This window comes from Ranitomeya variabilis, chromosome 4 (genome assembly GCF_051348905.1).
Source record: "Ranitomeya variabilis isolate aRanVar5 chromosome 4, aRanVar5.hap1, whole genome shotgun sequence".
Lineage (NCBI taxonomy): Eukaryota > Metazoa > Chordata > Amphibia > Anura > Dendrobatidae > Ranitomeya > Ranitomeya variabilis.
In genome coordinates this window covers 443,044,251-443,058,942 of record NC_135235.1, presented here as the reverse complement: position 1 = coordinate 443,058,942, position 14,692 = coordinate 443,044,251, and the positions used below count along the sequence as shown (strand labels likewise).

At 46.3% G+C, this 14,692-nt stretch overlaps 1 protein-coding gene across 1 annotated transcript in view; it reads right to left on the bottom strand.

Annotated features, from left to right (window-relative positions):
* The window catches only part of LOC143767910 (polycystin-1-like), a 331,505-nt gene that overhangs the window by 106,169 nt on the left and 210,644 nt on the right, over positions 1-14,692 (bottom strand). Inside the window, exons 22-26 of the mRNA XM_077256430.1 lie at positions 14,192-14,399; positions 7,271-7,427; positions 7,051-7,185; positions 3,869-4,034; positions 330-884 (exon numbers count right to left, since the gene is read on the bottom strand). Of these exons, the coding sequence (XP_077112545.1) occupies positions 330-884; positions 3,869-4,034; positions 7,051-7,185; positions 7,271-7,427; positions 14,192-14,399 (1,221 nt within the window). The remainder of the gene's footprint in view (positions 1-329; positions 885-3,868; positions 4,035-7,050; positions 7,186-7,270; positions 7,428-14,191; positions 14,400-14,692) is intronic.

Below are 14,692 nucleotides of genomic sequence, written 5' to 3'. Positions count from 1 at the left end.
ATTGAGTGTGTGGGATTACAAAAGAGACAGAAGGATTTGCACAAACCTACATCCACAGATCTGTGTTTAGTTCTCCAAGATGTTTGGAACAACCTCCCTTCAAAGTCCCTTAAAAAACTGTGAAATTGTACGTGGAAAAAATAATGTTTTGAAGGCAAAGAGCGGTCACACCAAATATTGATTTGACTTAGATTTCCAAAATAAACTATTCACACTTATATATACGAAAACCTTCTTACTTTGCAACATGTTTTTCCACACCTACCTAAAACTTTTGCACATTACTGTACATGGACAAAAACAACCCTAGCATACACAATACCACTCACCATTTATTATAGAGACCATGATATACAGATGCACTCCTGCAGCGCCATGTCTCTTCCCTTCTACAGTGACTGTAAAGTTTGCAGATCTTTTTGGCATTAAAAAGACTGATATAGGGCTTAGGTTAACTTTTTTCTTTACAGGCATCCTCAACTTAATAGTAGCATCCACTGGAAGGTCTTTTACTTGTAGAGAGTCTCCTCTCGATGATGTAAATTCCAAAGCCACCAACTGGGAGGTCATAGAATTATTTGGGAAAAGTGCATATGGAAAAGGGCTATAGTCCAGCTCAATAAACAATTGTACTAGTTCATTGTTGTCCAGTAAAGTATTTGGCAGAGCTTGTAGCTTAGATATGTGGCACAAAGAAGGTGAAGAAGAGCACAGAAGTTCCTCAGGGTTAACCTTTGTTGCTTGTATTATAATTCCAGGAGCATTAACTAACAAAGGTTCTTCCCCAGCCATGTGTGCTCTGCCAAGAGTTATCGTAAAATCCCGTGTCAGGTTAAATGCAAAAAGAGAAAGAGCATCAGAATATTGGGCATTCATCACTCCACCTGAAATACAATTATGAAGACATATATATATATTTATTGACAGACTCAACATATCCTTGACTCAAAGGTTTACATTCATCTAAAAAGCTTTCGGAAAGTATCCAGAATTGCAGAACGGCGTTGGAAAAAAACGCATTCGCAATGTGATCTCACTGCACTCAGACAAGCAACACTCGCATTCAAATCAGCTCTCACCTCTGCTAAACAGGCCTATTTCACATCCCTCGTATCCTCTTTATCCCACTACCCCAAACAGTTGTTCAACACTTTTAACTCCCTCCTCTGCCCACCACTGCCCCCTCCGAGTTCCCTAATCATTGCCGAGGACTTTGCCACGCACTTCAAAAATAAGATAGACCAAACAAGGCGTCTTTGTTGTCAAACCACCACAACCCCTTTGTATACCAGACAATGCCCTAACCCCATAACTTCCCTCTCCAAAATCACTGAAGGGGAGCTTGCTCATCTTCTCTCCAAATCACACCTCACCACTTGTGCGCTTGACCCCATCCCATTCCACCTCCTCCCCAACCTCACCACCACACTAATCCCATCCCTAACCCATCTCTTCAACCTATCATTAACTTCTAGTACCTTTCCCTCTGCTTTCAAACATGCCACAATCACACCTATCCTCAAAAAGCCATCCCTTGACCCAAGCGCTATGTCCAGCTATTGCCCCATATCTTTGCTCCCATTTGCTTCTAAACTCCTTAAGCAGCACGTCCATGCTGAACTTTCCTCTGACTTTGCATCTAACTCTTTCTTCGACAACCCACAATCTCGCTTTCGTCCCCACCATTCCACTGAGACTGCCCTGACCAAAATTACGAACGACTTACTTACAGCAAAAGCTAACAGACAATTCTCTATACTCCTCCTTTGGGACCTGTCCTCTGCCTTTGACACAGTTGACCACTGCCTCCTACAACAGATCCTCTCTTCCTTTGGTGTCAAAGACCTCGCCCTATCTTGGATCTCCTCATACCTTACCAATTGCACATTTAGCGTTTCCTACTCCCATACTACCTCTTCATCTCGCCCCCTCCCCTCTCTGTTGATGTCCCTCTGTCCTAGGGCCCTTACTCTTCTCAATCTATACACTCGGCCTGGGACAACTCATAAGGTCCTATGGCTTCCAGTACCATCTATATGCTAATGACACTCAGATCTACCTCTCTGGCCCAGATATCACCTTTCTGCTCTCCAGAATCCCAGAGTGTCTATCAGCCAAATCCTCCTTCTTCTCTCGCTTCCTCAAGCTCAATGTGGACAAATATGAACTAACTATCTTTCCTCCATCTCGCATATCTTCCCTACCTGATATATCTATCAAAATAAATCAAATCACACTTTCCCCTGTTCCCAAAATCCGCTGCCTCAGAGTAACCCTTGACTCTGCCCTGTCCTTCAAACCGCACATCGAAGCTCTCGCCACCTCCTGTCACCTCCAGCTCAAAAATATTTCCAGAATCCGTCCTTTCCTCAACCCTCACTCTACCAAAATGCTTGTGCATGCCTTAATCATCTCCTGCCTCGACTACTTGCAACATCCTCCTCTGTGGCCTACCTTCTAACACTCTCGCACCCTTCCAGTCCGTTCTTAACTCTGCTGCCAGACTAATGAATCTCTCTCCTCGCTACACTCCTGCTTCCCCTCTTTGCAAATCCCTTCACTGGCTCCCAATTCCCCAGTGTATCCAGTTTAAACTATTAACACTGACCTACAAAGCCATCCATAGCCGTTCTCCTCCGTATATTTCCAAACTAATCCCTCAATATCTCCCCTCACATAATCTCCAGTCCTCCCAAGACCTCATTCTCTCCTCCACGCTTATTCGCTCCTCACCCAATCGCCTCCAAGACTTCTCCCAAATATCCACCATCTTCTGGAATTCTGTGCCCCAACACGTCCGGTTATCCACCACATTTGGATCCTTCAAAAGAAACCTGAAAACCCACCTCTTCAAAGAAGCTTAAAGCCTGTAATGACCCCACGGCCACCTCAACACCATCGGAGCTACCGCAACCCTCGACCTACTGTCTCCTTCCCCATAATCCTGTAGAATGTAAGCCCGCAAGGGCAGGGTCCTCTCCCCTCTGTATCAGTCTGTCATTGTTAGTTTTGTTTACTGTAAGTGATATCTGTAATTTGTATGTAACCCCTTCTCATGTACAGCACCATGGAATTAATGGTGCTATATAAATAATAATAATCTACTGTGAGTTTATGTTGGGTTTTATGAGAGTTTTTCATGTCAAGAGTCAAAACACACATGCTTTATAGAGATTGATTAAAACATTGTATATGTCTGAAAACATGAAAAACCCAATAAACAAAGGGCAATTTATTATAACACCTAATCCTTTCAGAGTCCATACATATATGCTGTAATATTTACTATGGTACTATTTGTTGAGAGCCTAGTTGTTGGCAGTTTGTTTGCCTCCACGTTTCTCTGCCTGTTTATAAACATGATTTACCTCACAGAAAGCATCATCTGTGATCCCATGCTGTCCTGTCTGTATATTCTCTTTTGCTCCCCTCTCCTGCCCAGGAGCTGTGGTATGATCAGACCATGTTCCTGTACGGTCAGACACGGCCATTACACAGGGGCACATTTATAAGATGATCTCAGCAAAGGAGCATTTTTTCAACAAATCCAATTGTGGAACTTATTATTATTATTCCTAGATATATTGATTAAAATAAACATTGTTGATGGGAAAACCCCTTTAAGTAGTTGCTAAAGGTTGGACCTTCTTATTCCCTCATATGTCATTCTGGTCAAAATACGCTTTCTACTATGTAAAATGGGTCAATACATGAAATCTAACATGTAACTACATGTACCTATATTAACAAAAATACTCAAACATGACACTGTACATATGGAGTCTAAATTCTATTTTGTTTCTAGCATTTAGAAATCCATTCATGTCTTATGTCATTACTATGTTTCTTGACTCTTCGTTCCTCTTACCAAGCAGAGTGAGAATATTTTCTTGAATATCATTTTCAACTCTTTGACCCTTGTTGCTTTCGATATTCATCGCAAAGATCATTTTCTCAATGAAGTTCAGGACCTTGAGAAGCACTGCTGTGTCCAACTTAGGTTGATGGTTCTTTGAGTTATATCCATAGTTACATAGTTAGTAAAATTGAAAAAAGCCATAGATTAATCTGATCAAAACCTAGTCTCTTGCTAGCCAATTTTTCTTATCTTAGAGGAAAATTCCTTGAAAGATCAGAGTAAATACATAGAATAACACATCCACATGATAAGAAATACTGTAATATAGAACTGTGGACATATGAACAAATGAAGATGTGCTGTAGCACGATTGAGACTGGGCAGAAGGTAATGTGGGTAGGGTTGTATAAGGGACCCCATACACAGTAGATAACTGTTGACCAAACGAGAGTTCTGATGATTATCTGGCTGGCAGCTAGCTCACCCGACTCCTCTATGCACAGGAACACTTGCTCTGTCGAGTGCTCTTGTGTTCTTTATGAGAGCACTACTGTCAGACACCTCCGGCCATAAGTAGCTTATCTCAGGGAGAAAATAATGATTGGCAGCCAAAAATCAAACATGCTAGATCTTTATCTTCCATACATCATCTGTTGAAAGAGGGTCAAGAGGTCCCCATACACATTACACTGTCAGCTGAGCCCATAATGTGTATGTGGGCCTAAAGAGAAGGCACTAAGGCTACGTTCACATTAGCGTTGTGCGACGCAGCGTCGGGCGCCGCTGCGGCGACGCATGCGTCATGCGCCCCTATATTTAACATGGGGGCGCATGGACATGCGTTGCACTTGCGTTTTGTGATGCATGCGTCACTGCGGCGCACGCGTCAGGGCGCAGAGGACGCAGCAAGTTGCATTTTTTGTGCGTCCAAAATCAAGCAAAAAAAGACGCATGTGTAGCGCCCCCACTGCCGCAGGGCCGAGGGGTACCCGGTACCGGGCCTCTGAGTCTCTGCTCTGGGGTTGTCACGGTGGCTAGACCCGGTCCGTGACCCTGCTGAGGGGCGTACAATAATAGATGTGGATGGTGGTGGAGGTGCGGTGCAGTAAATAACGAAGACACCAGGTTGCAGTCTCTTTACCTCTTTACTGAAGGCTTCTGAGTCCTCAATCCGGAATACGGTTAACAGGGCTGCGCAAGTCCGGCCGGTCCGATGGCACCTCCAGAGTTCCCTTTGCAGGTGGAAATCTGTGCCTACCTTCCTGCGCTTGTGTTGTGGTCCTCCCCTGCTGTGCTTACGGGATAGTACCCCACAACTGTTGTGTCTGTTTCTCGTGTTCCCTCACAACTCGATTCTGATGTTCTCCCTCTACGTCCCCCTGATCTTACGGTTAGGACGCACCCGTATGACGGGAGGCTTGGAGCTCTTCCGGGACTCTTGCGTCGCCCCACTCCTGTTGTTACCCCCCTGTGTCTTCCTGGGTCTGGGTGAGACAGCCCGCCTGTAACTGACTGTCCTGCCGTGGGTTTGAAGTTTGGCTTGGAGCACTATACTTCCTCGGCGTTCCGGCCACCGGTTATGCGCCTCAATAGGATGTTGCCTCGTCTTACAGCACGACTCCTACTGGTATTCTCCTTGTTGCGTTGATCTCGTTTCTCACTCAGCACAATAAATCTCGCTTCTTATCCTTTCTTGGGGTACCGCCGCTATATCGTGCAGGCGCGGTCCCGTAACGTTCTCTCTGTTCGCTAGGCCTCTGTCAGGATCCCACCCCTGACAGGGACCCCTCTGAATCTTCCCCTACAACACCCTCTGCCACAAGGTGTTGCCTGGTTCCAACCCAGTCAGCTTTCTGTCTAACTTCCTGCCTAACCCCCAATTTTACCAGACTGTGAGGAGTATTGGTGTCTGTGATACCTGGTCAGATGAACTCCTTCAGTGCCATCAGACGTACAATAGCCCCCCCTAGCGGCGGAGCCACAGTACTGCAACGACCAGGACTCTGGGGCTCTGCACATGCGTCACAAAACAATGCGTTTTGCATGCGTTGTGCGTTGCGTCGCCGATGCGTCGCCGACGCAACACACAACAACGCAAATGTGAACGTAGTCTATAGAGTTAATGGATTCAAGAGTTACTTACACTGGTAGAGGAGAAGTTAAAGAGGTTATCCGTGACTAATTTATTTTTATACTGTGGGCCTAAGAACTAACAGGCAGTTAGTTGCTAACTACCTGCCTGTTCTGCCTGCTGCCTATCTTCGGTGGTTCAGAGCAGTCACAGACCGCTTCTGCTAGCGATTCTGAAAACTTCTGCTAACGTCACATCGATACAGCAGCAGCTTCTCTTCTGCTCTGCTCTGTTGACAGGACGTGACGGATGATGTCATGCTGATTGACAGCCGAATCCCTGCTGCCTAACTGTGGGAAGCCGACTGCCAATCCATATGATATTGGCAGTTACACCCTGCCGACAGAGCTGCTTTGAAGAAGAAGAATTGCTCTGTTGACGTGGAGAAGCAGAATTGCTGGCAGGAGCAGCTCGTGACTGCTCTGAACTGGCGCCGGATAGAATTGACAGGTAGTTAGCAACTAACTGCCTGTTAGTTCTTACATGCATAGTAAAATAAATAAAATAATCCCAGAAAACCCCTTTAAGGTAAAGGATGAGATTCTAACATGATAACAGGAAGTGGTGGGTCTTTTCATTCCAAGATCCAGCAAGCATAGCAATGTTCCCAACTGCTCTTTCTATTTATAAGACACTCTTCTACTTTTAGCAGTAACAATGGCGTAATTTATTAAGTAGTCAATGCTTGTGTGTATGCTTTGGTGGGAGAAGTGGGAGTCATCTAAGCATTGTAAGGGGGAGCACTTGTAACATAGGGGCTAACAAGAGAAACACCCACGTACATTGTTGGGAACTAATCAGGGCATGGTCATACAGAATGATATATCTACCAGAATTATAAGGTGACTACCTAAGGTAAGGTAATATTTCTGGAACCATATAGCAGATTTAAAAAAAATTAAAAAAAACACCCGGGAGCAATGAGAATAATATGAGAACAACACTGGTCACTTTTGGCTGGGTAACAGTTCCTTTTAATTATGTTGGGACCTTGGGTTGTTTAGATTTGGAGGATGCAACATATCACAGTCCTGCCAGGACATATCAGAGAAACACATACCACACACTGCGTCAAAGCTGCACTGAAAGCTGCCACTTCCCACAGACTGGAGACATTACGAGAGCACAATGCATCGGTCACTCTGTTACGTAGGTGGATATGATATTGATGCTCCTCACTAGTCAGGGTATTGTCCTGTGTAGACATGCAAGGAAAGTTAGAGAAAAACCATGACAGTCTGCTTGCACTATTTCCATAAAGTACTACCCATGTTTCTCACCAGTTTCATAGCAGACACAATTGCCAGGGCATGCTGGAGCAATGATGTGCTGTCCCCTACTACCTGCATGTGCGCCAACATAGATTCACTGTGATTCCTCAACCACTGAGTCATTGAGACTTCTTGGTATAAGAAGGGTACCATAACTGACAGAGAGCTGGTGAGGGAGGAAAAGAACCAAAATATCAATACAGCAGGATATGGTAATAATGGTTTTTATGCTACACCTATACAATGGAATTAACATGACCATTATTATTTAATATAAGACAGGAGAATGATATTGTCAGTATTAACATTTACATTAGAACCTTCCAGTGCACCAAAGAAAGCTTACCGTAATTATTCCAACATTTTATTGTCTGGAGTAGAGGTACCAAACCTATGGAACATGTGCCAGAGGGGGCACACAGAGGCCTCGCTGTGGGCATGAGCGCCATCGCCAATCCGCATCAGTGGACTGGGGCCAGCGGGTGAAGAGCCCAGCGACGCAAGCCCCTACTTTAGCTAGATATGTATTCTGGGACACACACACATCCAGATGAAGAGTATTACAACACATGTCCGTATGCCGCAATACACGGTGCCAGCAGCTGACGTCGGCATACATGCAACTGAACGCATGACGAAACTGCCCCCGTCGCTTGGACACTGAAGTCAGCTGCCAGCTTCAGAAGACGACGTGGCGGGGGAGAGGTAGCAATGTGTGTAGCAGAGTTTATTGTGTTTTGGGGTTTTTTCAATATGTGTTTAACAGCAGTGCCGGAAGGATGGGGGTATACAGTATATAAAAGGATGAAGGGCATATACAAGGATGGGGGCATATATTCCAGGATGGGGGCATATTTAAGGATTGGGTCGCCATCATCAGACCCTTCATATCTACATTGAAGATGGGCATGTACCCATCATATCTAGAAGACCCTTGTAACTATTCTTGGTTCCTTATCTCCCTTGATGAGTCACCATATGAAATGCATCGGAAACAACAATGGGAACAGTTTACATGGATCCCATTGAGTCTTCTGAATGGTAGGGCAATGTGTGGCCAAGAACCCATGCCCCCCCTGTATCCTGACAAATAGGACCCTTATGGGAAATTTCTGGACTTCACAATTTGTTGAGACTCTTCCTTTTCCTACAACATATTTTATCACAAGGAGGAAGGGGGGGAATATATATCACAATGAAGGGCATATGCCAGGATGGGGGGTATATAGAAGGATGGGGGAATATATACCAGGACGGGGAATATATTCAAGGATGAGGGAGCATATACAAGGATGGGGGACAATATACAAGGATGGGAGCATACACTAGGATGGGGGCATATACAAGGAAGGGGGAGCATATACAAGGATGGGGGGTATATACATGAATTGGGGGAGCATATACAAGGATGGGGGAGCATACACAAGGAAGGGGGTGCATATACAAATATGGAGGAAGCATATAAACGGATGGGGGTGCATATACAATGATGGGGCAGCATATGCTGTACAGGGAAGAGGGCATATATATGGGATGGGGAGCATACACATGGATATGAGGGTGTACACAAGGATGTGGGAGCATATACATGGATGGGAGAGCATATACATGGACTGGGGATCATATACAAGGATGGGAGAGCATATATTAGAATCACGGCATATACATGAGATGGGGAGCGTATACATGAGATGGGGAGCATATACAAGGATGGGGAGCATATACTAGGAAGGGGGAACATACATGGATGGGAGTCATATACATGAATTGGGGGAAAATATACATGGATGGCGGAGCATATACTAGGATGGGGGTGCAGCGCCCCAGGGTCCTGGTCGTTGCAGTAATATTGTTCTCCCACCAGGGGGAGTGATATTACGTCTGATGGCAATAAAGGAGATCTTCCTACCAGGTATCACAAACCATACACCACACTTCACACTCCAGTCCACCAGGGGGAGCCTTGCTCCTATCTACTAGGGCACTCCTCACAATTAGGTAAAACTGGTGGGCTGGATAGAAAGTTAGTCAGAAGCTGACTGGGCTTTGCCCAGGCAACACCTGTCAGGCAGACAGGGGGAAAGGAGGAACATCTGAGCTGCAGACAGAGGGTCCCTGACAGGGGTGGGATCCTGTCAGAGGCCTAGATAGAAGGCTATGGAGCTGCGCCTGCCCCACGTGTGGCAGCATCCTAAGAAAGGGCATGAAGAGAATTGTGTTGTAGAGGGTGAGAAACGAAGTCATAGCACAAGGAGATAAAACCAGAAGGAGCTCTGCCCTGTAAAAGGCTGCCTCCTTCTGAGGTGCAGAAGCCAGTGGCCGGAACACCGAGGGAGCAACCGTCTCCAAGCCTTGCTCCAGAGACCGGCAGGACAGTCAATTCCACAATGGTTGCCCGACCTTATACCCAGGAGGCACGGTGGCAACTTGTGGGGTCGGGGCGTCTCTAGGGTCCCTGTAAAAAGCCTCAGGCCACTAGTCATACGGGCTTGTCCTATCCATACCATCTGGGGGACAGAGAGGAAGACATAACATCTAGAACACCATCAACAGTTGTGAGGACCTTACCAAGAAGCTCAGCAGGGAGGTACTACAACACACAGGCGCTAGAGGAAGGCTACTGATTTCTACCTGGATAAGGGGACTCTGGATTTGCCTTCAGACCGGCCGGACTCTGCCTACCCTGTGGTCTGTGCCCTGGACTGTGGATGCTGAAGTCTTCAGTAAAGGTAAAGAGACTGCAACCTTGTGTCCTCGTTCCTCACTGTGCCTTGCATCATCCACCATCACCACCTACACTTCTGGGAAGCCCTGGGGATACACTTCACCTGTGGGAAGGTATACCATCTTGCTGCCATAACATCACCCCAGCGGACCCCTAAGCAGCGTCGGTCACCCTGACCGAATACCACAGGTGGCGTCACGAACATTTCCCCTTTAAAGACCTTTCCCCATCTATCAAATGGACGTCTCCCTAGGGCCACGGACCGGGTCAGCCACCGTGACATCCCCTGAACTGAAGGACCCGGTGCCGAGTACCCCATTGCCCTTGCATGGGGGTGCTCCAAATCTTGGCGTCACGAACAGGATCTACTTAAGCCTGAAAATCGGGTCATGTGTGCCTAAGAACTGTGCCAGAACTGTATTTGAACTGTGATTTGCTTAAAGACTGTGTATTGCAAAAGACCACCATAAATTCCCACCAAAACAGCCGTCATTACAGCGCCACGAGGAGCGCAGGAGAAGAAGAAGGGCGTGGAGTTGTGGGCATGAACGAACTGAGAAGCGCAAAGAATAATGGCCGCCCAGTCTAAATATCTCTGTACCTTAAGGACGTGTCCGTCAGCAGCCGAGATCCGCCTCCTGATCCTCAATGGCGGGCGGAGACAACAAAAACGAAACCGCCCCAGAAGGAGAGAGCGGGAAAACGACCAGGAAGAGGCGAACCACGTGGAGGACGCCATGGCAAGCTGCCCAGAACCAGAGCGTGGGGTCAGAGCAGAGGACTCCCCCAGCTACCCGGAGGGGCACAGTAACCAGGCCTCCACCGCTGATGCCGACTCCCTGCAGGCCGGACTGGACGAGCTGATTGATCAGCTTCTGCAGCTGCGGGCGAATGCTAAGGCCCCATACCGGACGACGCCTGCGGAGGGTCCACCGACACCGCTCCCTGCACTGCTCCAGGAGCCATTGCCCACACCATCACGGACGACACCGCCGGCGGAGCCTGCCGACATGGAGGACACCGCTGCGGCCGGTAAGCATGCCGATCCTGCCCCAGTGACGGAAGACTTACTGATAGGCCTCGTCGCAGCGCCACTTCCCCGCGGTACCCACAGACTCCAGCGCCTCGAGCTTTGGGACCAGGCCACGGGCATGGAGCAGTTCTTGAAGGCCCCAATTGTGCCCACCACCCTGCCGGGTGAGGTATATGCGGAGCGGACTGTGTACCGCTGGGTGAATCTCGGACCAGATTTCATGGGGTTCCCCGGTGCAGAAACACAAAAAGGGGAGACTGTTGAGGTTCTGAGTTGGGAGGACTACCAGGCCCAGCTTGCCCGTCAGTGGGAGGAGACGGAGGAGAGACACCATGCCCAAGGCAAGGCCCATGATCAACGCGACCTAGCAGTCAAGGCCAAGGCCTGCAAGGACCGCACCACCCACCAGGCCCCGGGTAAGCAGGGCACAGTTGTAGCCTTCAAACTCCAAGGGGGATGGGGCTTCATCAAGGAGCAAGGGCTGTATGCTGAGGTCTTTGTAAATAGAAGCGATGTGGAATCCCACCTATGGGAAGGCCACCCAGACCGAGACCTCTACCCAGGAGACACCATTACCTACACCAGACATTTCGGTGAAAAAGGCTGGTTCGCTTTAAATGTGCACAAGAAAAGAGACACTGTGGCACATCACGCTGAGGTTCCAGCTAAATTGTCTCCTGTGGCAACGGCGCCACCTTGTGTCAGAACTACTGCTACTACCACGACCACAACTGTTATTCCGGCATGTACCATCATCAGGACCACTACATGAACTGTCACAACTACTACCACTGTTGTGGCTAAAGAGTTGACTCCAGGGATGGCCTGTGCTTCGGCTATTCCTGAACGGAAGACAGTGGGTACTCAGATCCCCAACTGGAGTGAGGGAGCTCCCTATGTGTTACCCGTTGGTCGTCATCCGAAAAGACTACCCCCACCGGTACTACCTCCAGAATGGTTTAAATAAACCCCAAAACACCGACTGTAAATAGTTAACTGTTCATTTCTTTGCTGCTTGAACCCGTCTAGGGTTAACGCTAAAAGGGATCCCCTGTTTAAAGGGATTCTATGTTTTGCACAAGTTTTCCCATTTTTACTAAAGAACTGCAGAATCATGGACTGCTGCATGATCACAAACTGTCCTTGTATATAGTTTGCACCTTCTTAAGGGTACTTTCTACTGGTTTTACATAGGAGGCTTTTACAGAGACTGCCTCTTAACAGAAACTGCTGTTAATTATGCTCTAAAAATAACTTTGCTTCACAGACCTGAAGAAAAAAACCCGTTGGTGCGGCAGAATTCCGGGTCAGGATTACACATCTTGTAGCACACCCAAGGCCAACGTTTGAGGGTTTGTAACGGGTCCCTCATATCATATCACGTCATATCACTTTAAACAAACTTGGAAACTAATGATGTGATTATTTTGCACTACCTTAGAAAAAGACCTGGGTTTCCTCTTAAAGGGAATGTTGGTTTGTTGCACTTTGCCCAAGAGTGATAATGTTGTCTTAGCTAGATAGTAATAATGTTTATACATAGCTGATAGTATGTAGCCAAGAATAGGAAATGTTTAACCCCTTACTGACATCGGACGGGATAGTACGTCCGATGTCAGCTCCCCTGCTTTGATGCAGGGCTCCGCGGTGAGCCCGCATCAAAGCCGGGACATGTCAGCTGTTTTGAACAGCTGACATGTGCCCGCAATAGCGGCGGGTGAAATCGCGATTCACCCGCCGCTATTAACTAGTTAAATGCCGCTGTCAAACGCAGACAGCGGCATTTAACTACCGCATCCGGCCGGTAGTATAAAAGTTTAAATCACCCCCCTTTCGCCCCAATCAAAATAAATCAATAAAAAAAAAATCAAATCTACACATATTTGGTATCGCCACGTTCAGAATCGCCCGATCTATCAATAAAAAAAAGCATTAACCTGATCGCTAAACGGCGTAACGAGAAAAAAAATCGAAACGCCAGAATTACGTTTTTTTTAAGCGCCGCGACATTGCATTAAAATGCAATAACGGGCGATCAAAAGAACGTATCTGCACCGAATTGGAATCATTAAAAACGCCAGCTCGGCACGCAAAAAATAAGCCCTCACCTGTTCTGCCCCACCTGCTCTCTGCAGCTTTAACCTGCTCTCTCCTGTCCCAAACTGCTCTCTTTATGAGTTTTGTTTTCTAAACTAAAACTTCAGTATTCAGGTTAAATTGCCGTGTTGGCACTTTGCGATAAATAAGTGGGTTTTGGGTTGCCGTTTGGGCACTCTGTCTATAAAAGGTTAGCCATCACTGGTCTACAGTGTCTGACATATTATTTATCAATGAATGATGCTCACATTTGAACTTTACTAGTTCCTAAACATTTATATAAAGACAGTCTTAAACCTGAACCTGTTCACGGTCTTAATGAAGGGTGTGGTGGAGTCAGAGGCGCCTGATTTACTAAGAGGAAGAAATTCTTTAAAACAACATATGCCATATCTAATGGAATGACAGTATTTCCGTCATATGATACAAGTCTTAGTAGCCATCCAATCTTGCTCCTTATAGACTTCAAGTAATTGAGAAGCGCAGTAAGAATGAATATAGATCAACAATATAAAGTAAGGTAATGTAAGGTTTTTAACAGCACTCAACCAGATATGCAAATGAGAGAAACTGACCGAATTCCATTAATGACTTCAGTCAGTTTCACCAGAATTTTATCAGAATTTGGTCTGAACTTCATCAGCTTCTCCATCTTTTTCTATGTAACAGTCAGTGAAAATTGGAACGCACTTGAATCGTATTCGAACCCTGTCTGATTTTTTTCACAGACCTGTAAACTTGCATTGACGATTTTGATCCAACACTTGGATCAATATCAGACATGTCTCCGCTATTTTGCCCAGCCTGTAAAAACTCCAGGACATGTCAACAGCCCCATTCACTATTATAGGTACACTATAAGTGTAATCTATAAGAAACATGGATAGCACTCGTACAAAAAATATATATATATATACTGACATGTAAATGAGCCCTAACCAGAATTTATATTTTTTACGGACTACGTTTTAAGTGATAGGACTGAATCCTTCCTCAGGATTTACAAATCCAGACAAAACAGAACAGAATTTGAAGAATTTGAAGCATAGTGAATGGTGTGTGCCTTCCATCTCACCAGTTTAATGCCAATGTTCGACCACCCTGCATGTCTTCCACTTCCATGTGTATTTGAATATCTCCACCCTTAGGTGCTGCAGGCACCCATACACTGTGCGTGCTCTTCAAACCACGATATAAGAACAGCTTTCGACAATTCGTGACTGAGCAGGTTTGTACTGACAGGAGGTAAAATAGCTGACTGCCCATATCTGGGTCCTTCCATCCTGGCAAAGAATAAAATTCGTAAATATAAAGTTTTGCATTTAAATGAGAAGGAAATGAGTATACAAGTAAATAAGTTTTAGGACGTACTTACTGTATTTCAAACTGGCTCTGGAAAATGGTATTTTCATTCATTTACTCGATGCTTTTCCCAACCTTGTGTAAGGTGGCAGCTGGACAGGTCAGGGGTGGGAGGTATGTGTCACTGAGGTGCAAAGCCTCGGTGATGTAGGACCTGGAGAAGCAGGCTCCAACACACATCGTGTTCGGAGGTGTTTTAAAGGGCCCGGATTAT